A 26997-nucleotide genomic window follows, 5' to 3' on the forward strand; every position below is an offset into this window, starting at 1 on the left:
GTTATCAGTAAAAGCAGTGAAGGTAGCCACACTCTCTTCCCTGAACAAGCTGGGGGAGGGGAGGCTTTCAGTAAATGTGTTAAATTAAATCAAACCGGAAAGGAATCTAAGAGTAAATTATTTAACCTATCTCCTCACCTTTGTTCAAGTTCTGCCTTTGAGTTCTTCTTCTCACACTTGAGAATTAGAGACAGACATTGTATTGGCTGAGGTTGCAAAATACATTAGGTCTTATTCTAGAAAGGAAATGATGTGACTGCTGAGATTTTAGAAACTGTCACTGACAAAAGTAAATATTTTCTATAGTAAGAGGTTATTTTCTAAAACCAAAAACCCTTTAAAATGGACCCTCTTTCAGTTAGTAGAATATTTTTATTTTGATTTGGAGAGATGTTTCCTTGGATACACTTTAGTGGCCATCCACAGTATTATCTAAGCCCTTAGATGTTTCTCCTCACTTTTTATAATTGAAACTGATGGTAGACATTAAGCTTGAAAGCTCTAGAAATAAGAAAGCAATCATCAACTTATGATTATGTGTGCAAATCTCAGAAGGATAGACATTCAGGAATATTTTCTATCTGTAGAGCACTGGCCTTCAGAAGCAGTGAAAGCATTAGGATTTAAGGCTACGAAATGTGTATTTGTTGTTCATAACCTCCCACAGAGTCAATAGGAAGAATGTGTTTTCCCCCTGTGAAACAGAAGAGAAAACAGAGGCTCTATTCGCTCCCCCTTCCCAAAGTGAAACGCAGAGTTTTTCTGTGGAAGAATCTCTTTATTGAGATCTCAATAGAAACTCCCTTATGACACTGATTTACCTATCAGGTAATCTAGAAAGAGAAAATTAGCATGTGCTTCTTCCAGAAGGCAGGCTAGAAGTGTGAAGAGAAAGAATGGCAGTTTTCACCTGTACTAGTGAAAATGTTTGGTGCAATAAATAGCAACAGTTCAATCAGCTACATAGCAGAGCTTGACTTTTGGTGTTTATTAAAATGCTTTCTTGCTTTCGGTCATTTTCTGTAAATTGAGGCTTGTGCTCATTTATACAGAAAACATTGAAATAATGAATTGGCTGGCTAAATAGAGACCCAGGAGTCAGGAATCCCACCGGGCTTCTCATTCCTGTGATTATCTAGTGATGGCTCCCTGGGCCAGCAGAAATAAGCCCTGAGGAAAGCATATGGACCAGGAAGCAGCATGCTATTTCCTCTCTCAGCATCAGGGAAGATAATGAGTGATTTATATAGGAATTTATGACCTATTCTGTAAACTTATGCTAGTAAGTGAGATAGAACTCTGAGATGGTTTTCAGACAGGGCCACTCATTTCTGTTTGCAAAAGGAGTTGATTTGACCTCGATTTAGCAGCTGAAAGTCAAACAGCCTATTGAGAAAACCCGAGGTAAATTTTGGCACCCTTTAGTATACCTATTGATGGCATTCAAGAATGAACACGTTCAGACACTATAATTTTTAAACGTCATTTATTTAAACCAAAATCAATTGAAATTTTCAAGGGAATGGATTTCAAAGATATAAAAAGAAATTCATGTTCAGAGAAAACAATTTTGTTCAATTTCTATCAAAAACGAAATTACATTTTTGGGGGCAGTGGATCTTGTAACATGGGAAATTGCTTCAGTGAAATTCAAATTTCTATATGCAAAAACTAACTCATTTTGTTTGGGGATTGGCTGAAATGTTTAAGAAGCCCCGAAATATAAGAATTAATTTGCTAAAAGGCAGGAAGTGTAATCACAGTTCAGACTCTGGGAATAGTCAGTGCATGAACCAAAGTAATGAGATCTTTGCAACCTCACTGGGATCCAGTCACTTGATCATTCTTCTTTTGAAGCAGTTTCAAAAGTACATTGTGTTATTTTGGTGACTGCTACAGCTCTTGCTTATTTATAAAAATCAGAAGTGGCTTACCTGCTTAACAATTTCCAACTTTGCTGCAGAGAGATGGATGGGTTTGCCCAAGAACTAAGTAGGGAGGAAGCACTGCGGACACAAGTTTTTTCAGAGTTGCATTTTCAGATAATTGCAAGTTTACATCATAAAACATTCTAATTTACTTTTTTTTTTTGTAAGTCTATTTTTGTGTATATGAACTAAAGTTTACAGATATGACCTAGATGACACACAGACAAAACCAACAGTGGCAAATAATTACTAGTTTTAAATATGAGAAGAATGATAGAGACCCTATTGAAGAAGAAATTGAATGAAGGCTTGAATTTGGGACCGAAATCTGTCATTTAATAATTGCGTCACACTGGGCAAGTCACTAAACCTCAATGAGCACAGTTTTTCATTACTGCAAGCCTGAAATAAAAACCATAGAGCATCATTCTGATTTTCCCTATGCTGGAGAACTGTGTAGGAAATAAAATTGATGAAATATTTGCAAAAAAATTCAGGTAGATATAATATATACAGATTTGCACAAGTTTGAGAAGCTAACTTCTTTCATAAAATATACAGCTCCTGACCTGAAACTTTCCTATGTGTGCGATCATCACAGTAAAATTACTTTTAGTCTTTGGTATTTAAGTGCCTTAACCTAGAATAAAAGGCCTACCCATCGCTCAATAGTTACTAGCATATATGTTGTTACAATGAAAGTTAGAATGTTTGATTATTCTTCCAAAAGACAATTACTTATATTTTAGAAGAAAGCAAAACTCTGTAGTGAAAACACACAGACCTAAAAGCAGTGCATTAATTATTTTATTAATTTCTTCTTTTTACATTATGGGAAACATTCATCTATTTACATTTTTTTGTCCACACACAATCTAGGTAAATAAGCCTATGAAATTCCAATTCATAAAGCCATAAAAATGTTCCCCACCCCTCCATCTGAAGGCTTTCAAATGAATCTTTTTTTTCCAAACCAAAATAATTTTTAAAAATTACATTTGGGAATTCAGATATGCTAGTGATTTACATTCCAGTTATTTAAAATAGCATCTAGACATGTTTTAAAAAAGAAATGGTAAATTCACAAGGATAAGGCTTAAATTAAAGTGGTAATGCACAGTAAAACATTAAGGAAACATCTATAAATAACAGAAATATATTACAAATAAATTAGTTCTATTTACCATTTCAAATATTAAAAATCTTTAATCCATTTCTTCATCTCTCTTTACAAAAAGGTTATGTGAATTGTATGGAAACATCTGCAAAAAATATAATAAATACTTAATTTCTTTGAACGTTTTTTGATGTGGGAGACAAACTTCTTTTGTAATCCCCCCTCCCCAAGAAAATGCCCAAACATCTTTATACCAAAGTTAAACAAAATAAGTAATTTTTTAGGGTACGTACATTTTCCATTATGAACTAAAAAACATTTCTACAAATTACATCAAAAAGAACAATATAACAAAGTTATGCTCATGAATGTCAGTTAAAGGGGGCAAGTGGTTAACAAGCAGCTTTATGTGGGGTCATGTTTTAACATCGATAATTAGCTTTTTATAAAGTGTTTGTACAATTTATGTTTTTAAGGAAAGCAAAGGTCATGATGCCTGTGGGCATTTAGCTAAAAGATTTAAAATTCTTACCAAAAATAGCTTATGAATATACAAATACCATTCACATAGACAAGATAAATAGGCCTTCTCTTGTCTCTCTTCAGTTAAAATATCCTGGGCTTAATCAGTTTCCAAAGAAAATGTAGGATGATCTCGAATCGTATTAGAAATCTATTTCTTAATCCAAATCTTATCTCTACCTCAGGGCACAGAGCTGTAGTTGGGAACATGGGTCTTCAAATGGATGCTGCTTCCTTCAGATTAATCTGTGAGTTCCAAGTCATTTGCAGGATTGAATGTGACCATAGGCTACCCAAGGCGACAGTTGGCCTTACTTGATGCAAATTTTGTATGACCTTCCATTGCTGCTACAAAGTAAAGAAAAAGTGTATTCTGTTTAAAACCAGCAAATACTTGAAGCTCAAAATCTCTGTATGCTCCAATTTTACAAAGCACTCAAGGTGCTTTGTTCATCCTAGTTAAAAGTTTGTTTTTAAATAAGTTAGTAGCCCTTTTCTTGTAAACCACAACAGTAAACATTTGTGCCCTGTTTATAAAGATAGCTCAAAGCATCAATGGCTCTGAGAGGTAGCGAATTCTCTGGTGGTTTTAGAATATGTCCATGAAAATAGTTGTTGCCAGAATCCATCACGTCTCTTAATTTCATAAATAAAATTAAACTAGCACCTGGCTATGAGAGTGTATTTTTTTTTTAAAAAAGCTTCTCTGGTGCAAGCATATTTGATGTGTTTTTAAAAGTCTTTCAATTTTCAATGATAATTTCTAATGCTTTAGGATGGGAGCTGGACATAAAATGTCAGTGATACTTTAAGATCACCACATTCTAAATGTTTAAACTGTTACGAGTAAGGGCATTTAAAGATAACTTCAGCTAGACGCAAAGTGCATACTGCCCATCCCTCATGACTAAAAATGTAAATCAACATTCTCTGCCAAAAGCCTGGGTTTCTTTTAGTGATTGTGAGTCATGACTTTCTCCCTCTCCCCGTGTTTGTTGAGTGTTTGCTGACCGTTGCAGGTCAAATTTCTTCTCTCACTACCTGGGACCTCCAGATGAGTGGCAGTTCTTTGGAATGAGGCAGCATGTCTGTTGGGGTAGAAAATTTCCTTTATCGGTTTGACGTAGGACAAAATCCTTATGCTGGGGTATGATAGGACTCTGGGTAGTAGTGAGAGAAGACTAAAGGAGAAAATATGTCGGCAATATGAGCTACTGGGTTAAAAGAGATGGATGTGTAGCATTCAAAGGAATGATAGGAAAATCCAAACTTTTCTCTGAATACAGCCTGGCTGCCATTACAGCAGTTCATAAGCAGATGTATACTTATATATGTGTAATTAGGTAGAACCCCCAGGACGGACACTAACAAATTAATAGAACCAACATTTTGCCTTTTTAATACCCCACCACCACAACAAGAATATAATACACACAGTATAATAAAAGTTGATAAAACATTTCAGGTCTAAATTTTCTTAATAATAGGACAAAAAATAAAATCCCTTATGTAGTATCTTAACTCTCAATGCTTCCTTTGCCTTGCCTCTCTTCATTTTATTGCCTTTCAGAATAGATTAATTTCCCTGAAAGATCGAATTTACAATCTTCTGCTGATTGAAACATTTGAAGCAGTGATTGATGAAGTAACAGTGAGGCAGTTTGTGCAGCTGTGAGTGGTGCCAGTATCCCCAGCACCTGCAGATTTTGCTTCTCCCTTTCTCATTACACATCCAGGTTCCCTCACCCCCAGCCCAACTGTCCTCTCTTGGTTTGTCACTCATTGATTCCGGTGAGATGGCGTGATTTCTGAGGTTGGAAATAAAGTGCTCCATCTGCTTTACAAAATAATAACCGTTTAGGGGAAATAAAGGGAATCAGAGCCCTAGTTTCTTTCACGTGGAAGACGGTTAAGTCCCAAAGGATCACCCGGTGATACTGGATTTCTGAACTACCCTATGGTTTTGTATTGCTGAGCTCTAGGAACAGACTAGCTTGAGAGAACTGAGGATGGTGGGTGACCTAAAGGGGCCATTTCTACACAGGTGGGTTCGGGGTTGCCAAGAAAAGAAAGGGTTGGCTATCCGGATGAGGCAAGGTGACGCATCAGTACAGGTGGCGAAGCTCGGCGAAGAACATGGGCAAACTGGTCCGGGCAAAGGGGATTTTGGGGGACGGCTCCTGCAAGATGGACAACTACACTGCGACAGTGGAAGTCACTGGGCTCAGAGACAGATGGGATCGGAGGGCGGAGTGGGGAGGGAAGAGGAGGAGGGGAAGACAGATTCTTGGTGGTGACGCCGCGGAGTGCGCGCGGCGAGCCCCGGGCACCTCAGAGCCGGGTCTGCGCCTCGGGGATGTAGATCTCGATGCTCTCGGCGCTCTCGGTGGCCGAGTTCTGGCGGACGGACGCGGCGCGCTTGGCGGCCATCAGGCGCTTGCGGGCCTCCTGGCGCTGCGAGCTCTCCAGCGAGCGCTCCCGGATCAGCGGCGCGGGGCCCTTCGCCGGCTTCTTTGGCACTGGAGGAGGGGCCCTTCTCTCCTGATCAAAGCAGAAGGTTCAGGACATTACACAGCTTCTCAGGACAAGCTTGGGAAAAACTTGGGATAGGTCAGTAGTTAGAACACACTTTTTTTTTTTTTTAACCTAAGGGTGGTTGGTTCTGACCTGCACACACATACACAACACACACACACAATACACACACACACACACACACACACAGAGATATTTTTTTCTCCTTCATTATTCTGGCTTGCGTATTCAAAAGATGCAGAAAAAGAAATACCAGTAAGCTTAAGGCCAAGGGTAAGGCTGGAGTGCAGAACTAGGTTTCTTCCATGGGAAGGCTGTGGGTATTTAAAATGAAAGGCTGCGCTCCCAGCACATTTATTGTGGTTCTCTCTGGAGGCTCCAGACTCTTCCGGGTGCCAGAGATGGGAAAGGATTGCAGCGGCAGCGGCAGCATCTTAGAACTCCGCATCCCCTCTAAGGAGGCAAGGCAGCAAGTGCGAGCTGGATTCAGAGTTTAAAACCATCACCGCCCTTTCCCCGGGCCCACCCAAACCTAAACAGCCAAATGAGGAAGAAGAGATGATAAGACTGTGTTCTTTAGCTTTGTTGATGCCACAGTGAGTTATACTCATTTGCACGTCACACACAAACACACAACAATATGTTTTCCAGGGTCACCCTGGAGGGATGACACTGATCATTCCTACACTGAGGCATGGAATCAGTTCCAAAATGGCTTCTGAAACATTCTGCTGGAACCGTCACTTCTTAGGGGACTCAGGATGAATCTGGCCCAGAAGGCAATTCCAATCACAGAGACAGACACTGTGCCATGAAAACAATACAGAACTGAAAGAGTTCATACACCTTAGCAGCAACAAACTATAAAACGGTTACATATTTTTAAATACCACTGTGAAAACAAGAGCCACTCACCACTTAGGCAGAAAAAAAAAGTGCAGTGGGAAAGAAGGGAATATAGACCACAAAGGATTTTTAGGAAAAAGATGATAAGCTATCAGGCTGTGAAAAGGTCCACGTGAATCTGATGTTTTCATTTTTAAGATACCCTTAATTCTCATAAATGTGCAAAGTGAAATGTCTCATAAATGTGAACAATATCTTAAAATATGGATTCTATGATTCTCTAAAGGGTACTCTTTGTGCCCTAACACTCATGCTCATTACAGCAGTTCCTCCTTACTGGCGTGGGTGACGTGCCTAGTTAAACTTATTACACTGGAGTTGCCCTTCGGCTGTGTAAGGGGGTGTCTTGTGCAGCCCAGAGGACAGAAAAAGGAAGCACAGAGCGCAAACAGTATTCTACCCACTCTGATTGTGCTTGTTCATTTTTTTTCCCCTAAAGTTCATGAGATGATGAAAAGCTCTGATCATAGACAAAGTGTATAACAATTTAGAAATTAAGTTAACTCATGATTTACTGTGTAAATGTCAATAGGTTACATTTATCAATTCTAAGCATCACTCTTTTTGGACATTTTGAATTTTCATTGTTGGGTAACTTGGTTGATATTTTTAAAAGTATGGATATTTAACTTTTTAGTCATATTTTCCTTGTACATTTTACTTTTAAGCAATATATATTTTTTAAATCAATGAATGAGAACTTAAATGGATGAGCTCTAGAAACTAAATTGCCAGGATGTCTATACGTCAGTAGTGGTTTCTTAAAATAAGACTGCTTTAAAAGCTTATTTAGCAGACAGTTTTAAAAACATTAAAAAACAATAGATTGAGCGCAAATATTTGGCTTCTCAAGTGAGAGGCCACACATACATCAATGGTACTTTGATGCTTAAAACTGGAACACTCAGGTTGATGGTGACAGAACTGAAGATGAGGAACAGTGATGGCAGTGTTTCCCTCCTGTCTACTATGCACTGTCCCTTGGGACTGGATTTCTCCTGTGAGCCCACTGACCCCAAGGACCCTGATATTATGATGGGCAGCAACAGAATGGATTGGATTACTGTTAGTTCTTTGATAGGTGAGACAATAAGGAAAGGGCAGGGCCACCAGTGCTTCAGGGGAATAGCAATGCCTAATTTTTATAGTTGAACCTCTTGGAACTATTTGCCCTCAGGCCATAAGAAAGCAAAGGGTTAAAAAAAGTCACATAACAGGCCAGCCTAGGGAGCTGGACATTGGGTACTTGTGTGAACCTAGTGGGACCACCATAATCAAATGTGGAAATTGCAGTTTTTAATTAAAGTAAAGGAATTTGAGTCTTTATCTCTAAACTGTTGCATGAAGAACCCAGTGAGCAATATTCCCCAAGGCAAACCAACCAAAAGTAAAACTATTAAAAAGAAAAAATCCCAACATCTTTGATTACTGTGAAACTTGATGGCATATATATTTTTTGACTTGAACAACAGTGGTTTCTTTATTACTATATTTATGAAATAATTATCAAAGTTGATTAGTTTTCAGGACTTTCTATTTTTCTCAGAAACACATCCTAGGTATATAAGGAAGTTGAACTCTTGCTTTATGTAATCATGCACTGACGATGTCATTTATTTTAGTTTAAAAAGCAAAATGGAGGCAGTTCCTTCCAGTGACTAAAATGGTTTAACTTAAAGTTTAATTAACAAAAAAGCCACATTCTCATTTTCCAATTCACAAAGACAAGTTTTCTTTAAAAATATGCCTGAAACATATTACAGATAATATCCCAAATGATTACTATGTAAACATTGTCATTACAATGAAATTAATATATCAGCTCCATTTCACATTGTAAACAGCAAGACTGAATGCAGAAGCCTACTTAGACTGTCCAGTGTTTGTGCAGGTTTTTAAATGAACCATACAAAATCTACATTGTTCTACCTTCTTGTCAAGAGGATCCATCTGTTTCCAATTATTGGCCTTTAACTGATGAAGTTCATCAAATTTCATACTAATATTTTCTATGGACAACTGCAGCATGTCCCAGAACCCTGCCAAATCCTGGGAGGTGGGCCTTGGATGAGCATTAGGGTTCTGTATAAGAGAAAGAAAATATTCATTCTTTAGAGGCAATCCATGACAACAAGCACAGGGCCGAAGCGGCATTTTCAAATATTTCAAATAACATAAAGATGATGAGTTCCTTCTGGTTTTCAGACAGGAGGTAAAAATGAGGCTATGAATGGTAATTTTATTTAAAAAATTCTTTTCAGCTTTACTGAGGTATAATTGAAAAATAATAATCATAAGATTTAAAGTGTACAATATGATAATTTGATATACTTAAACATTGTGAAAGAATTCCTCCATGGAGTTAATTAACACATTCATTACCTCACTTATTTACCATTTTTATACTTTTTGAGTGAGAACATTAAATTCTACTCTCTTAGCAAATTGCAATATAGTGTTATCAACTATAATAAAAATGTTATGTAATAATAAACATATATAATAATAAACATATATAGTAAACATATTAGATCCTCGGACCTTATTCATCTTAAAATTGAAAGTTTGTTCCCTTTTATCGACTTCTCTCTATTTCTCCCACCTCTCAGCCTTGAGCAACCACTTTTCTACTGTTTCTATGAGCTTGACTTTTTTTTTAGATTCTACTACACACAATAATTTTATACATGCATCCATTTGAGTCAGCAATTCTTAAATGCCAGAGTTGTAAAATTCTTCTTTTGTAAAGCAACATCTATCAATACGGTATGGGGGAAAAGTCTAAACATTTGAAAATCTCAGAATGTATGCTCTACAACAAGATGCATTTAAAACACCATATTTAAATGAAAATACCATCTTTGAAAAAAATTCAATATGTTATTATTAGAGTCAGTATTTGACTCCTTGCTACCCAACTTTTTAAGAGAACAGATATGGAATCTAAAATAAGATTTGTTTTAATACTCACGTTGAGTGGAATACTAGGGTAAACAGATGATGAGTAATAAAGTAATTGAATTATCGAAGTACTGTATGTTTAACAATTAAGATGTTACTAATATAGGAAGTCATTTTATTATATAAGTACTTTGGCAAAATCATTTGGAAATGAATTAGTTTTAAATTGGCCATAATGTGAGAATACATATCTATAGATGTCCGCAACAACCCATTTGCTAGCTAATATTAAACATTTTTTAGTGTTTAAGGATTGACTTTCTTTGTCTCCATTCACATATCCCTGACAAGTACTAGAAAGTACAAACCACCGATTTATATGATCTAAGACAGAAAACGCATAACAGAGTTTGAAGGTGTCATGCTCACTGTTAATCACTACCTATAGTAGTGGCTAAAGCATTCAAGGTTAGAGGGTTGGGAGCTTCCATATTTCAGATGTTTACAGCTGGGGTCAATTTTGGTTACCTCTGGGTATTCCAGGCAACTGGATAGACTGTGAAACCTTATGCCATATGATAACTTGAGGCCAGTTTGTACTTTTAAAACTAACCCCTATAAAAAATGATATCATCAGAATTTTGGAACGTGCAAGGCTAGTGACCTTCAAAATTACTAGGTTGGAAAGAACTTTTAGCCCTTTGAATGGACTAGCATTATTTCTCTGGCCTCAAAACAAATATAAATAAAGGTATTTTTTTTATAAACTTATAGTACTAAAACTATGCGTAGCTTTGAAAGTCATTGGAAGAAGTAAATTTTAAAGTTTGTAAGTGTTTGGTTAAGTATTAAAATCAGTTCTAATGACAACTGAATTAATAAGAGTTTCTCTGTAGCATTTTGACTTAGTAACCTAAAAAAAAAGTTTCTTAATATCTAGGTTCAGAAAAGATAGATCATAGATTTGACAAATTTCTTCTCAAATGGAGTTTTATGACCTCACAGTATATTTCCTTATCTTATTGATAATCAAAAACTAAATTGCTCTTATTTTGGAGTTCACTAAAGTCTTTCAGGTCACAAGCCCTATTGGTTAAATTGTTTCAGTGCACCAATGTATGAAATGATAGCTCAATAGAGAAAGAGAGTGTTTAACTCTGTATTATGGGCAATTTGTTCCCTCCTCTTCAAGAATCTCTTTGCCCCTACATCATCAAGGGAATGGATGGAAGGCAGAGAGAAAGAGTTTAGCACTAAGCCAATCTCTGAATTCATAGGTCATGTGACATTCCATGCCTAAGAAAAAATTGCAGCTCTTAGTTTAGCCTGAACCAGGCCACTTGAAGATCAGAGGCGGCAAAGGGTGTGGAAAGATGAGGAGAGCTGAGTTCCTTGGTTTAGTTTTTTTTTTTTTTGGCAAAAGTAACTCTTATCCATTCATTCCATGCTCGAGAGTCTTGTCTGAAATAATATGCAAGTGTTTTCAAGTGTTCTCCTTGGAGTAAGAACTCAAGAAAGGAGAGTTCAGGTCTGGTTTTGACAAATCTTAGTGCCACTTTCATGAGTCTTTGTAGAGTTAAGCAATGACACCACCAGGCCATGCTTCCCGCTACAGAGGAGGTGGAGCTGACTGATCAGCCCCAGGTCCCTTCGAGAGGGTGAGGAATGAAACTCACATTCTGGAGTGCAGGGATTTATAGGGATTGAGGTCAAACAAACTGGGATTTGAATCTTGGCTCTGTTTCTTATCATGAGGCCCTGGCCTAGTTACTTAGCCTCTCTATACCCATTTCCTCTCTGCTCTATAGGGTTGCTATCTGCTATCTGTCACTATCTGCTCTATAAAGTTGTTTTGAGGATTTAATCAGTTCATAAATCTAAATACTCTTAGCATGTGTCTGGCACCTAGTGAGCTCTTAACCTTCCCTTATGGGGTATGGTTTGACCAGCCATCAACGGTTCTCTGCCTACAGTGTATCCTGCTTCCATCTACCTCTAACTTGCTTCTCATATTTTGTCATCTAAGTTCTTCTAGTGGCCAAAGAATGTGAGCCCATCAGGAACTAGGAAACATCAAAAGCTGGCTTTAATGAGGTTAACGTTTCCTAGAAGTCTGTAAATTTTTCAGAACTTTTTGTCTGTAATTTCATCTTCAAAATCTGCATAATGTTTGCTTTCTATTTCATAATATACATGACCGTTATATAATTCTTTTAAAAAGCATGTTGTGTGCCCTATAGCATGTACATATTGGCTTCCACGTGTTATCTAGTGGCCAGTTCAAGCAGTAAAGCTTTATATGAGCTTTCTTACATTTAAAGAACAAATAATCATGTTAAGATCTGTGACACATTACCATGTTTACAAATTAGCAGGAATTCTATACCTGGAATGAAGCAAAAGCTCAATAAAATATTTGTTGAATTCACCTATCAATATGTTTACTAATATATATTTTCTTGTAATCCAGAATAGAATTAGGGTCAGGTAATTTTGCTGAGGGAGGGGAAAACAAATGATAGATGAAGGTGGTAGGAGGGAAGGGATAACTCCAAATGGAGATTTCAAAAAGAAAAGGCTCATGAAAAGAGATGGAGAGTACTAATTTTTGCATACTTTTAGTTTTTTCTTGGATGAGCCATGTCTAGATAAATCCCTTTTAGTTTGTATTTATTCTTGTTTACAAGAAGATGTGGTTAAAATTCTGAAATCACAGTTTGGGTTAATTGGATTTTATATAGCATGTTTTTACTTTCCACGAGGTAAACAAATTGCTTTTCATTTTCTTTGTTTCAGATACAGCTTGACCAACAATTGGCCAATAAAAGCTATTCTTGTGGAATGACATTTGTAGAGATAGTATCAGTTTTTTGTTTTTTTGTTTTAAAGAGCATATATGAGTGGGGAAGCGCTTGTTCCTGTGTTTTGCAGCTAATTTTTAAAATGCTGTTGGTAGTGATGTTTTTGTCTCTGTTTTGTTATATTTTGTTTTCGTATGTCCAGTAAAGATGGCTTATTCATTTGTCTCAGGGAGATCAAATGTGCACTTTGTGATGCCCTCCATCTCTGGCCCTTAGATTAAAACAGAGAACTCTGATTAGGAAATAGGCCCTGATGGCTATTTCAGAGATAAAATCATTATTCCAAATGATTTTTTATAATATTTTTGAAATATCAGGTTGCTCCCTATTTTTGTAAGAATAATGAAATCAGAGATGCTGCGTGAAAGCCAAGAAAATGGAAAATTTTCAGTTACCAAAGAAAGCATGAAATGGAGTTTTAACTTGATTGGATTTTTTTCTTCTAAGATTAATTAAGCATGAAATAAATATTTTTAATTTTAAGAAAAGCAGGAATAAGATTCATTAGAAAACTATCCCAGAGAGTCCAATGGGCCTTGACTTGGTTCAAAATCAGTTTTACACTAGTCAGGCCAATTCTGATGATATATTCCTCTCATGGTATTAGCAGGGAAATGGTAGTGATGGAGAAGGTTACCTACCAGGTTTTCTTCACACAGTTCTCTGAACTGGTAGAATTTCTGGGCCATGAGAAGTTGGGCACTGCCTACCGCGGTTCGGATTTTCCCTAGAACTGAAAAGAGCAAACATACAAAATGTTTATACATTGTCTCATTGCTGCGATTTAGTCTGATAAAGCAAAGAAGAAGTTATGCTGTAATAATTCGGGAAAAATCAGCACATTGCACACACACACATGCGCATAGACCAATCGTGGTCCCTACTCTGCTGGTCTATGTAACAGAGCCTCCTAGGTTAAAGTATAAAATCAACTTGGAAAAAAACACGTGTTCATCATGCATGTTTCCTAAGGATAATGGAGTTTTCCATTACAGCACCGAATGTTACCAAGAGAAGAGGCAAACAGTTTTGGTTTTTTTTCCCCTTTACTGCAAGGATGAATTTTAAGTGTTTACCTGTATAGTTATGAATTTATTTGTGTCAGCAATCGTGGTCTGCTAGCTTGTTTTCACAACCCTAACCCAAGCACAAGAAAAGTCATTTTAACTTGCAGGGAGGACCTCTTGGCACTCACCACATCCCATCTACAGACTTCATTATTTTTCCGGAGCTCAGCCACTGGTACTGTCGGGAAAAAGCCATGGCCAGTTGAAAGACTTTCTAAGAAGTGAACATTTTCAGCCTGTTGCCTAGGGAATGCCAGCACCGTACCAGCTTTTCCACTCCACAGACCAATGCTATTGTTAATAAGTTAATTCCCTATGTGCCTTCTGAAAACCTTCCCTTTGCAAGCTACTTCTTGCTTTCTGTGCAATCTAAGGCTAGAACCTTTCAACTGATGTGCATGCTGAGTTGGGTCAGAGTGCTCTGCACAGAGCTATCCTCAGGTCTGCATTGTCCCAAAGGCTCTCCGTCTACCCGACAGGGACCCGGCACAGCTGCGCGGCTGGAGCCCTGCCACCAGGTCATTCTCCCCATGCCCTCCCTGCTGGGAAGGAAGGGAAGGCAGTGCCCCCCTAGCCCCTACCCTGCCCAGGGAGAAAACTAGAGGAAGAGACTTTTCAAAGTGCACTCGCCCCACTTTGAAATCTTCACGGGGAGGTAGATTATAAGATTAAAGCAATGTTTTTGCTATTGTTGTTTTGTTCTGTATTTACAGAGCCTGAGGCTGAGAGTGGAATCAGGTCTCCTTTTCTTGATCTCATTCCCCACAAAGTCTGAAGAGAAAACAGAAGAAAAAGAAACCTCATTTTGGCCCAGGGTTTTCTAGTAATTTGCTTCTCTATTTGTTTAAAACTGCCAGTCTAGCTAATGGCTTATAATGCACATTATACCTAGGCACTACTCAAATATTTCAGCATCCCTACGCATGTAACTCAGGGCAACTATGAATTTTCTATTAAGTCGCCAGTCACACCAAATAACTGAAGTGCAGAAATTTGCCTACTCAATGACAGCAATGGGATACCCTTGACAGCCTTCTGGCAGCAATCCTCAGGTTGAAGTTTTTACTTTTTTTCAATCTGATTTTAAAATCTTTTGAGACGATTATCCTAGGTCTCTTCAACTGATCAATCAGTTGTTCAAGGCCGCCTCTCCCTGTCTCAAAACTCCGGAAGCAGAAAGGACACAGAAAAGATAGCATATGGAGACACAAGACACTTCAGTAGGTCAGAGTTCAGACCCTAAGTGGGCTGAGAATCCTGGCTCCAACACTTAGACCAGCCACTGCCCTGGGTAGGTTACTTAATGTTTTCTCATATGTAAATGGGGCTAATGGTCTCTATTTGTAGGATTGTTCTTAAGGTTAAAAGTAGCAACATATGTGAATTGCTTAGGACAGTGTCTGATATATAGCAAGCACTCAATAAATGTATGTTATCACCTAGGACCAGGACATTGCACTTCCTTTATAGGTGTGCCAACTGTGAGCCCCACACTTGCTCTGCCCAAAAAAGAAGAAGAAAAAACCAAAATCTGGATTGTTCAAAGGCGACCAGACATTCTTGGTTGCCTGGGATGGATATGTGTTTTGGGCGACCTGTAGCGATCTGAGACAGGTTTAAGAAGTGTTTCCTAAGTGAACACGTGACTTCAGGCACACCCTGAGGTTCCCGGAAACTTCTCTGAATTATATTGCCGAAGGGTAGGATTGTGACACCAGCAAATCTCAGAATGAATCCTAGGGGATTAGAACCTAGTATCTAGGTCTCCAATTTTCTGGCTGGGATTGCATAGCTCCTGGGAACTGTCATAGAAACTCAATCTATTCAGATATACCTCAAAATGGAGTTAAGGTTCTCCTTAAATACCTAAGCTATATAAGGGACTGCCATAATAAGAGAAGCTGAGTAAGACAGTGATTCTACAGAAACTAAATGCCTAAACTACATAAGGGACTGCCATAATAAGAGGAGGTGAGTAAGACAGTGATTTTCAAATGAGGAGAAAACACTACTCCAATCATTCAGGCAACTCTCAACCATGTAGGTAGGGGCCAATTTGGATGTCTTCTTAAAAGGAAGACAAGGGACATCTTCCTTCATTCAGCATGGTCTGGGTCAAACCCTAGATTTGGAACAAAAATACCTGGGATAGAGTTGTGGCCTTTCCGTTTCTCAGGTTTTTGCCATCATGTTCCTTGAGTGGAAATTTCCTACTAGTTCCAGGGTTATTTGCATTTTTGGTGTCCAAGTATATGGTTTTTCCTAGGCCCAGGGTTGGGAGGTGACAATTTGGGTCAGGAGTAAAACCCTGAAACAGGAGGATGTAAGACAAGCAGATGATAATCCTTACTTCTTTGCCTATAGCACTTTCTTTTCTAGAGAACTAAAAACATATTTTACTTTTTTTTTTAAGAAAGGCTCTAATAGAGTTTGTTCATTTTGTTTCTCCATTAGACATTCGGTATGTGAGATAACTCTTTTCTTCTGGAAGTAAATTTCATATTCGTTACATAGGCCTCAAGGAAGTAAAAACTAATAAACAGTAAATGGTAAACACCAGTGGAAATAAAAAGTAGGGGGGAAAAGGCTGATGGTTGGTAAAGAAATGACATAAAGAAGAAAGAGGCATCTTAATGTCATTTTGAAACTATTCTAAAATGTTCCATATCAACCTTCAGCAGGGTGGATAGAAAATACTTCTGTCAGGGATGCCAGGAAAAGAAGTGAAAGGGAGGAACAGTAAATGAGTTATATGGGCTGCAGCTGTGCGCTTTTCCCATGCGTATAAAACAGCCCTACTGGTATTAGAAAGTTCCAGAAGAGGCCTAGAAATAGTGGATCTTTCCAAGGTTAGCCTTGCATCTCACTATTTAACTGTAGCGTGATAGTCATTAATTTTGCAGTGGCTGGCCTGGACCTCAAGGCCATGGCCAAAAAGCTAGAGGAGCCTGAAAAGACACGTGTAATCTACACAAAAGCTGGTGGGCAAGGCCGACCTTCAAATTACATCTTCACGGAGCAGGGACAGTCCATGTGGGTTTCATTCATTCATTCATCCATTCGATAAGTATTTATTAAGGTAATATGATGTGCCAGGCACTGTGCTGGATGCATATGACTTGGTGACAAGCAAGACACAGTCTTGCCTTCATAAATTATATTCTGGCGAGGGATAGTAGGAGAGTCTGTCAAACGTACAAACATGGATATAAAGGTTTGGGATTTGCGAGATTATTTGAATTAGATAGAAGGGACTGAGCCTGATTGAGCAATTTGAAGGACAATGAATTCCTTAAATGGTGTTAGAGAACATCCTGTGTTCTTGGTCTCTCTCCTAAGAAATGGAAAACAAACAAACAAATAAACGAAAAACATGGTTTGGGGTGGTATCCGTTGCAATATGAAAACTGGCTCTGGACTAAACAATTTGTTTTAGTTGTCATCATTTGGAAATGCCTCCGTTTTTTATTTGGAAAAAAATTTAAATATATGAATGTACAAAGGATGATACAGCAAATATCCATTACGTGCTCTCCCCTAAAAGAAGGAACGTTAATTTTTTTCAGATTTGCTTCTGTATTTTTTTTTTATCTCTCTCTCCAATGAAATGAAACCTTATAGATAAAGTATATGTTTCTCCACTTCTGTCCCATTCACCTCACTCCTCAGACGAAATCACTAGACTAGACAATGAATATTCCTGTCCCATCCCTGAGTTTATGAAGGTTTCTTCTCTGATCCTAGAAAGGTGACAGCTAGGGACCTTCTTCAGTGTTAGACTGGGGCGATCTCACCAGTGCATTTGAGACCTCGCGGCCTAAAGCAGCAGACTCTCTAAAAATTAGAACGGGTGGTTTTCAGGCTGCATCGATCTTGGAAGAGTATATGCTGCTGGGGTTCCATTTAGTTGGTTTCCTTCACACTCTGGTCCATATGGTCTTTCCAGATTGTTCAACCCAAATGTAGTTGACAGTTTTTACCATCCATCTCCCTTAGGGCACATTCAGTACATCTTCCAGAATAATGATCTGTGCCATATCCCCCTAGGTATGCCATTTAACTGTGATTTATACCATCTATTTGTGTAATAATTAATTGTAAAATTCACCTTGTTTTTTTTTGTGCCTGGGTGTTTTAGAAGCACCGACAGTGAATTTTGTAGATCTCTCTCCCCCTTTCCTTTCCTCCCTCAGTTAGTCTGTCTCTCAGTGAAAGTACAAAACAACAACCTAAAACACTGTTGCATTAAATTCCTTCTATTTAAGAAATGAGTACTTTATTAACTCCCTCACTTATACTTCTAGAAACCTCTCACCCTACAGGAAATGGCTATGGGAGTATCATAATAAAGAGGACAAGACAGTGTTAATTCACCACACAAATCCAGGAAGATCCTTTAGAGGGCCATCGCTGCTTGTATTTTTTGCAAAAATCTGCCTGTCGATCTTATTACCTTGTATTTCAAAGCACTTTCATGTGCACGTTTAATTTGATGCTCACAGGACCCGATGAGGTAGGGCAGATATCATCACAGGACCCGATGAGGTAGGGCAGTTTCATTAGAAAATTTGGGCTCAAACTATGAAATGACTCCCTTTGGGTTCCATAGTCTTGGGTCCCTGTCTTTTCACTACTGGGTCGGTTGTGCTCTTTTCTCTCAACACTTATTGAAAACTGGGTCTGAATCTACTAAAGTAAAGCCATTTGAAGGTGATTCCTTCCCTTTGTCAATACTTTGTAGGCAGAGCCAGGGGCTGGAAGAGGGTCAGCTGAACGAATCAGTGGGGAATTTGAAGAAGTTCAGCAACCTGACCCCTGTCAGGAGAGCAAAGCACATCTGTGCCAAGTCACTGTGGCTCAAGGAAATGTCGGTTGTGAAAAGAATGGAGGAACCAGGGAGGATCACTTGGAAGAGGTGGTGAGTATAAGGTTCAAGTTCGAGTTTTTCTTTTAAAGGTTATAAATCGTAATGAGAAGCAGATTTGGGTGTGGGGGTCTTTTATGAAACCTACGGTTTTAAATCTCCTGGCTACATTCAGTCAAAACCCCAGACATTTAGAAAAGAGCATACCCCCTCCCTCCCTCTCACTCCCCTGCCCCCATCCCGGTGTGACTTTTATTTTGTGAACAAGGGAGTGGTATGATGTGAAGAGAATGAACGATTTCTTTTAACCCTGCAAGTGAATCCATGACAAAGCTTCACGGAGTTCGCTGTGGTAGCAGAGTCAAAAACCAACCGTTTCCTTTGGGAAAATGCCTGAGTTTTCATTGAGTCAAAACCAGTATTTCAAACCCTTGGGTATAATTAACACATATATTCTTTGATATTTCAAGAGGAGTCAGGTCTCTTGAACCGAAAAGGCAGAAGCACTGACTTCTCTGACTGCTTCCAATTCTTTTTTTTTCTTAATTTTTTTAAACATTTTATTTTCCCCCCTCCCGCCTGATAACCATTAGTCCATTGTCAATGTCCATGAGTCTCTGTTTGTCCTGTTCCAATTTTTATTTACTATACCCAATTCCACCATCATCTGTCCTTCCTGTTAGGCCTCAGAAACAGAGAACAAATATATTTCATATACCCTCAATGTAGCTTCTCTAAAACCTAGACACTACATATAAATATAAAAGAATATATTCTGTTATTCTGTCCCACCACTGGTGAAAGTTACTATGGTGGACATGCCGGGTGCAATGCTTTCCCATAATTCACCTATTATGCTTCTCTTCCAGTCTGTCTCTCTGTGTAATATACTATAAAGAGCACAGGCGTTTAAGTCAGAAGTGATCAGCTTCACCACTTACCTATCAGTGGCTTATCTTGGGAGAGTTTACCACACTTTCAGACTCTGTTTTCTTTATCTGTCAAATGGTCCTAATACTATCTTCATACGATTGCTGATTCTTTAATGAAATAATATATGACATTTGTTAGAGTGTAGCGGGAATGATAATTGCTATACTAAGTCCACATTTTTTAGTTCTTGGGTATTTACCTGGGAAACTAAAAGGTGGCTTGATCCAAAACAGGGACTTATTTCTCCTCCTAATCTGACCTTTCTCCCCAACAATGTGGACTGATTCTATGTCCTCTGTTTTGGTGGCTCTCATTCAGGTAGTCTTCCACAAATGTCGATGAGTGCGTGAATAATTTTTTTGGTTTCTCTATGTAAAGAATTGGTAACAATTATTCAGGGGGCTCAGATTTCCTCTTTGTACAGTCTGGAATAGTTCCCCCACCTATCAGAGCTAGGACCATGGCCAACTGGCTGCTGGGTGACAGATACATGGAGGAAATAGGGCCTTCACCAGTGCTAGACACCTAGTCTGCCCCACTGGAGCCTCGTGCAGAAAACAGACTCATTGCAAAATGAGGGGTTAGAACCTTCCTCATGAGCAGCAGCTGCTACTATAAAACAAGGTCCACCTTCAGGTGCAGACTATGTCAGATAAATCCTGAGAGCCTAGAGAGCCATAATCTCACCCTATGTTCCAAACAGTGTTCTGCCACGTGGTTTAGTGTCCCTACAAACTCATGATCTCTAAACTCAGTGGATCTTTCAGTGCTGTTCATTAGTCCTTTGAGATGCTCTTCCTTACCTCCCTCTCTGATCCTCCTTTCCTGACACTTATCAACTTGCAACTCAACCCCCGTTCCCTCATCTTCGACAATAACCTTGCCTCCTATGAGGTGAGGAAAATGGAGGGGTTCAAGCATGAATATTCTCAATGTTCTCCCTCTCCTGATACCTGCCCCACACAGTCCCCCAAACCTTTCAAGAGCATAGAAGTTCTGTATGATGGACAAGCAGCAGACCCTTTGAGTCCTGTTGACAACATCTGAGACATCAGGGGCCAGGAAAGAGTTACTTATGTTTATTCCTAATGTAATCTGCCCATGACCATTAACTACCCCAGCCTAAAGACTTTGCTACAGCCACTCTGCCCATCTACCAGAGCTCTAGGCCTGATCCCCTCTGGGCTGCTCTAAGAACTGCTCCATGAGTCCATGCATTAGCAGTCTCTGCCTCTCCGCTAGAGCAGTACTGGAGATGCCTGGAACATTCTCAAGTCTCTCCATTCTAAGAGGGGAAAAAATCTTCCCCATTTTCATGCTAATATGAAATTCCTCTTCTCCCTTGTTATAGCTGAATTGTGTCCTCCCAAAATCCATATGTCAAAGTCCTACCCCCAGTACTTCAGAATGTGACTGTATTTTGAAATTAATTACCTTTAAAGAGGTAATTAAGTTAAAATGAAGTCATATGGGTTGGCCCTAATCCAATAGGACTAGCCCTTATAAGAAGAGATCAGGACACAGATGCGCACAGAGGGAAGATCAGCTGTAAGCCAGGGGGAGAGGCCTCAGAAGAAACCAACACTTTGATCTCAGATTTCTAACCTCCAAAACTGTGAGAAGATAAATTTCTGTTTTTAAGGCACCTAGTCCATGGTGCTTGGTTATGGCAGCCCTAGCAATCTAATACACTCCCTTAAACACTTGATTCTCCAAAGGGTAGGCTGCCTTTGCTCTTTCTATATTCTCAACTCCACTTGTCCCTCCAGGCCCTGCAGGCTGGCTCTCTCCTCTTTTTCCTTACTTGCCTGGATCTCTCTGCATTTGGCATAAAGGAAACTCAGTTCCCTTGGCTCCCACAACACACTCTGGCTCTGATGCTGTCTTCCTTGTTCTTTATGGATTTCTCCTCTCACTCCCAAATTCAATCCTGAGCCTACTTCCTTTATTTTCCTCGAGTGACCTCATCCATTCTTCTGGTTTCGGTTATTTTATAACATAAGTTTATGTTTCTGAAATTTGTAATTACTGTGTATGCCAACCCCTCAAGCCTCAGAGTAGCATATCTAAACACCTGCTCAATACCTCTTGTCTTTGCAAATCCACTTTCCTCTCTGTCGATTATAATTAGGGCTACAAGGCTTCATCACTCCCTTCACAGTATGAATGATCTCTCTCTCTTGCCAATCCTGGAGGTTTGGTTTTATTAAGGAAACTAGAGGGTCTCCTTATCTCATGGTAATTCCCACGCTTAAAACTTTTGCATGGTTTCCTATTACCTGTGGGATAAGCAGAAACTTCCTTCAATGGCTTACAGATAATGCCCACATGCCCAGCCTTACCTCTGCCCATTCCCTTAGTTTCCCAAATCCAAAAGCTGTGTCTTGCCTCAATGTCTTTGCTCAGGCTAAAAACTAGGGATGCATCCTGCCTAGGTGCCAGCTCTAGCCCCTCCCACTGTGCTCAGGTGCATCTCCTCCAGAAAGCCCTATTTCCTTTCACCTCTCCCTCCACATTGCTCCTCAAATTCCCATGCATAGGTCTGTCCCTTCCCTTTCCACATGCTTCCCAGCACTATCTATTTATATGTCTGACTTTCTAACCAGACCATGAGCCCTTCTATAGCATAGGCTGTGCTCATGGAATCCCTGGAATCCCATTGAAAGAATAAGTTTCAAAATTAATTGACTCATTTACAAACTCTATGTTAATCAGAAAAAATAAATTAACTGTGACATTCTAGGCTTTAAGCGTTATGGTTCTTTAAGGTTTTTACCATGTCTAGCACCACATTTTAAGTTACAGTCATGATTAATTAATTAGCTAATATAGTCTTGGCTAAATTATTATTCCTTTTGGGTTTCTGTTTTATTTATTTATTTATTTGTTTGTTTATTTATTTATTTTGTGAGGCAACCCTTGGTTGACCTCATAGATTGCAAAGAACTTGTCAGTTTACAATCCCTTATGTGTGTGTATGTGTGTGTGTGTGTGTGTGTGTGTGTGTGTGTGTGTGTGTGTGTATATATATATATATATATATATATATATATATATTTTATGCCCATAGCACCTGATCTTCCTGGGTGGTCTCCCATCCAAGTACTAACCAGGCCCGACCCTGCTTAGTTTCCAAAATCAGACGGCATTGGACTTGTTAAGGGTAGCATGGCCATAGATGGGTTTCTGTTTAGAACATTATTTGTGCTGACTTAGGCTGGAAGAGTCAAGCCATTTGGGACAAGTTGAATGTGCCCGTATGAGAATTAAACCTCCTTATCCTCAAGTTTTGCCTTCTTTGTACTCACCTGGCTTCCCCTCCCCCAATACTACAGACTTTAGGGATAAAGGAGAAAAAAGGAATTTTTAAAAAGTGGGTTCACCCACTTTAAAGTCATGTGGATTTGTCAGACTGAAGCTGTGTGATTTCAAGTTGGGATTATCCATGTGGAGACATACTTATTTACCAGTGTGTCTTCATGGAAAAGAATTTCTCCAACCAACTGCCCAGCTGCTTCTCTAACACAGTTGTGATCCAGAGCTGTTGTCAACAAAAGGTCTCCATAGAAAACATGGATATGTTTCATTCCTGGCTGACAGTGGCCGCTCTGCATTTAACAAGAGAATTTTTATTTTATTTATTTATTTTTGAGCTAAAACTTGGTGGCTAATGAACAAAGAATAAAATTCTCAAGTAGAAATTTTACGACAGACTGAAACCAGAGCTTCCACAAGGCTAAAACATGGGGTGGGGTGAGGCCAATACTCTTTGTTTGCAAAAGAGCAAGTTTTCAAAAACTCAGCTAATTTACCCCCTTCAGTCCCTACTCCAGGAGTCTTACTTGTAAAAGTTAAGCTTCGACCTATATCTCAATTTACATCAGCATTGAAACAGTGACATCATATGCATCACCTGGATAAATACAGTTTTTGAGCCTTTGAAAGCTGAAAGAAATAAATTTAGTTAACATTTCCCTGGGTAACATAGGACAAAAGAGCTAACTGCTGTGTTTGAAGTCCCTTGCAATTATATTCCACAGAAATAGTATTGTTAGAGAAAACCGTTGGCGATCTTGCTCCATGAGTCAGTCCCTCTCTCTGTAATCTCCGCCTCTCTGCCTCTCTGCCATGCAGAAATAATGAGAATTTATCCAGTCAGAATAATGGGAACACCACTGGCCTAGGGAGCGGGAGGTCTGCTTCCAGGCCTGGTTCTGTCTTCACCTTGCCATATCACTTCAGCTCTCCATGCCTCAGTGCTCTGCTCAGCTTCGAGATCACCCCCAATGAAACACACTCACAAAAGCAAGTTTTGTAATGTCCTTCTGTCACTAACACCTTCTTCTTTGTGTCTAGTGCTATGCAAAGCAAAACGCGCTGAGCATTCTACAAGGTTAAACATAAGGCATGTTACATATGATTTCCTTTTCATTACTACCACTTCCTCTGTGGTCACTAATTTCAGGTTGGCTAGTCCTTAAAATAAAAGACTATTTACTGTGTGTATGGGGGTGGGAAATGAGGAGGGACATTTTGAAGGTTACTTCAAAAGTAAGATGAGACTAAAACAGAAAGTAACTAGGTTGCACTGACTTCTCTCTGCTTAGAAATACACAAGGGCTTGAGGCAGATGAATTGCAGAAATCATGAGTGCTGCTTTGCCTTGCCACCCACTGTTTCGCGGGCTGCAGAGACATGCCACAGGAGACACTGGGCAGAGTAAGCCTGGTGATTGAACCGATAGACAGTCACAATGATGACTGTGCACAGCTTCCGTAACTCAACCTGAAACCAGGCAAACCCCATTTCAGGTTTGATTACCAGTCCCACATTTGCTGCCAAGGCTCACAAGCCTTCGAGGGGACTCAAGGCCAAGTTTCACTAACTTGGATGCTATTACCAGGCAAAATTAAAGTGGAATTAATCTGCCTCCTGCACACGCTCTAGGTTTATCAGTTCACTTCAGATAGAGCCTGAAAATTCCACATATAAGTTGTCCACAATTCAGGAGGCAAAGATATATTTCCAAGTACAATTAACCAGTATTTCGTCCTAAGCCATTGAAACTCGAGTCCATGTTTTTCACCCACAATGGTAGACAGCATTCCAAGTTAGAAGCATTCAGTTCCATCTGGTCGTTTCACTCCTGGTCAGATAATACCAGACGTATCTACGTAACATACAAGCCACTGTCAAATAGCACTGAGCCATCTCCTCGAGACAGCTGTTTCACACAAGGGCTTCATTGTCTGAGAAAAGCTTGTATCATTTTACTTCAAGTGCTGTGGGAACAAGCATTCTGTCAGCTGCCACGGTTTGGAGGAAAACTCACTGCAGATTTTCATTATTTTGTTATCGAGCCAAATACCTACTTTCGACTGTTAGGCATGAGGGTTTAAAACAAGAACTAAAGTCCTTGCTCTGCTTTTATTTTATCAGGGAAAACAATAGCTCCACACACCCGAAGAGTTTATAGCTACACTTTTCAAAAGGTAGTTTGAAGTTACTAGGTGACTACAACTGCTTGTTTTCATTCTGCTCTGTATTGTGCACATTTATTCAGTTTCAGGTAAACCAGGAAAGTGTTTTTCCAACCTGAGAATGCCAAAAACAATATCCCTAGGAAGCAGCTGTCAGAATGAGAATAATGGCATCATATAATAATTGGTAACTGAATAATTATTTAAAAATGAATGGTTTTTTTCTTTGTCATCTCTATATCAGAGAAAGATGACTGAAACCACCCAAGCCCAAATCTGTACTTCAAATTCCCATTGAGCAACTAAGTTCTATTCCTTTCTTCTTCTTCTCCTTCTTCTTTGCTTCCTCCTTCGCCTCTTCCACCTCTTCATTTTTCATCTTCTTCTTTGCTATGGACATACCCTTGAATAATTCGGAGGTTGGGGCACTGACCTCATCTCACCCCCCAGTAGAAAATCCACGTGTAACTCTTGATTTCTCCAAAACGTAAAGTGTCCCTCAGTATTGAGGAGGGATTTGTTCCAGGACCCTCTACAGGTACCAATATCCACAGATGCTCAAGTTCCTTAAATAAAATGGTGTAGATTAATGCTCATACTAAGCCCTTTGCATCCTTGAACTCCCAACCTCAGAACAAAAATAGTACAGATATTTACTGAAAAAAATCCTCATTTAAGCAGACCCATGAAGTTTAAACCCACATTGTTCAAGGGTCAACTGTATTATGAATTCAGGAAGACTTTATAAGCATAATGAATAACTATGAGCTTGCTTGTTCTACCTACCTTCAGCTGCTGCAGACTTTTTTAAGGGAGAATTTTTCTTTTTTAGAGGTAAAATATACATAAAATCTACCACTCTAACCATTTTTAAGAATACAATTTAGAGAGGCATTAAATACATTCAGCAAACATCTTAAAAGCTTTTAAAATTGGGATAATTCTAGTGCCCCACAAAATAAACTAAGCAAATATGGTTAGAATCTTCCTTTCTCTCCCTCTGCCTTCCTTATCGTTCATGATGACTTTGAAGACTAGTTCTCATGGAAGGGATCTGTCAAGGAGCTACCTTTGTCATGTACCTGGAAGAGAGGCCCTCCTTGTATAGGACCCAAAGGACATATAAGGTGGCTTGGCCAAGAGATAGATATGTCTATGCCTGATCGATTTATCGAAGCTATTTTCCTGGGTGTACACAGATTTTTTTTAAAGCTGTTTACTCAGAAATTGGCTATGTCTGTCAAACAAGATTGGCCTCTCTTACCACCCTTCTTAAGAAAAAGAAAAGGTTAAGTTAGAGAATTAGTAAAACAAAGGCACTGTGCAACTCTAGGCCCAGTTATCTGAACAGAATTGGGATTGCCAAGGAGCCAGGGAGAGATACATAGAGAGAGCTTTAGAGGACAGTATCAAGCAACATACAAAGTATCATTATCTTGTCAAATGTTATTTATGCTGTATCTGTTCCATCAGACACTTCTGTATTCTATGACCTTGGACAAGATTCTGCCAGAGAGCTGTTTTGAGGGCAAATAAAACAATACCTGTCAAAATCTCTAATCTACTCCCAGGGAGTACGCTAAGGACAAGATGAACATTCTTTCACATGCTCATATTCTCCCTCTTATGGTGGAGGGTTGTTCTGGCTTTATGGTCAGACTCTCCCTCGGATCTGCTAATTGGACATAGGTGACTCTGTGACCTGGGCATATGAGTTTACCTCTGCACTGTTTAGAATTCTGGAATGCTAGTAGATTGGTGCTCCTGTTTTGTATTTTTCGACAGCATGAACGATACAGAAAGCCTTCAAGTGCTGGCGGAATAGAATCGTGTCCCAAGAGCTGGAAGGGACATACAGGGCTCATCTAGACCATCTCCCTGAC

The 26997-nt window shown here is 39.2% G+C and overlaps 1 protein-coding gene and 1 pseudogene across 20 annotated transcripts in view; both read right to left on the reverse strand.

Moving 5' to 3' along the window:
- Positions 1-2717: 2717 nt before the first annotated feature.
- The window catches only part of DLGAP1 (DLG associated protein 1), an 822162-nt gene continuing 797882 nt past the window's right edge, over positions 2718-26997 (reverse strand). For all 20 annotated transcript variants that reach the window (XM_023523037.1, XM_023523034.1, XM_023523033.1 and 17 more), the window contains 3 exons: positions 13412-13503; positions 8938-9090; positions 2718-6108 (listed from right to left, as the gene is read on the reverse strand). In XM_023523037.1, the coding sequence (XP_023378805.1) occupies positions 5899-6108; positions 8938-9090; positions 13412-13503 (455 nt within the window). In that variant the 3' untranslated portion in view covers positions 2718-5898. The remainder of the gene's footprint in view (positions 6109-8937; positions 9091-13411; positions 13504-26997) is intronic.
- LOC111731430 lies at positions 22696-22814 on the reverse strand (annotated as a pseudogene).

This window comes from Pteropus vampyrus, unplaced genomic scaffold (assembly GCF_000151845.1).
Source record: "Pteropus vampyrus isolate Shadow unplaced genomic scaffold, Pvam_2.0 Scaffold373, whole genome shotgun sequence".
In the NCBI taxonomy this organism is placed as follows: domain Eukaryota; kingdom Metazoa; phylum Chordata; class Mammalia; order Chiroptera; family Pteropodidae; genus Pteropus; species Pteropus vampyrus.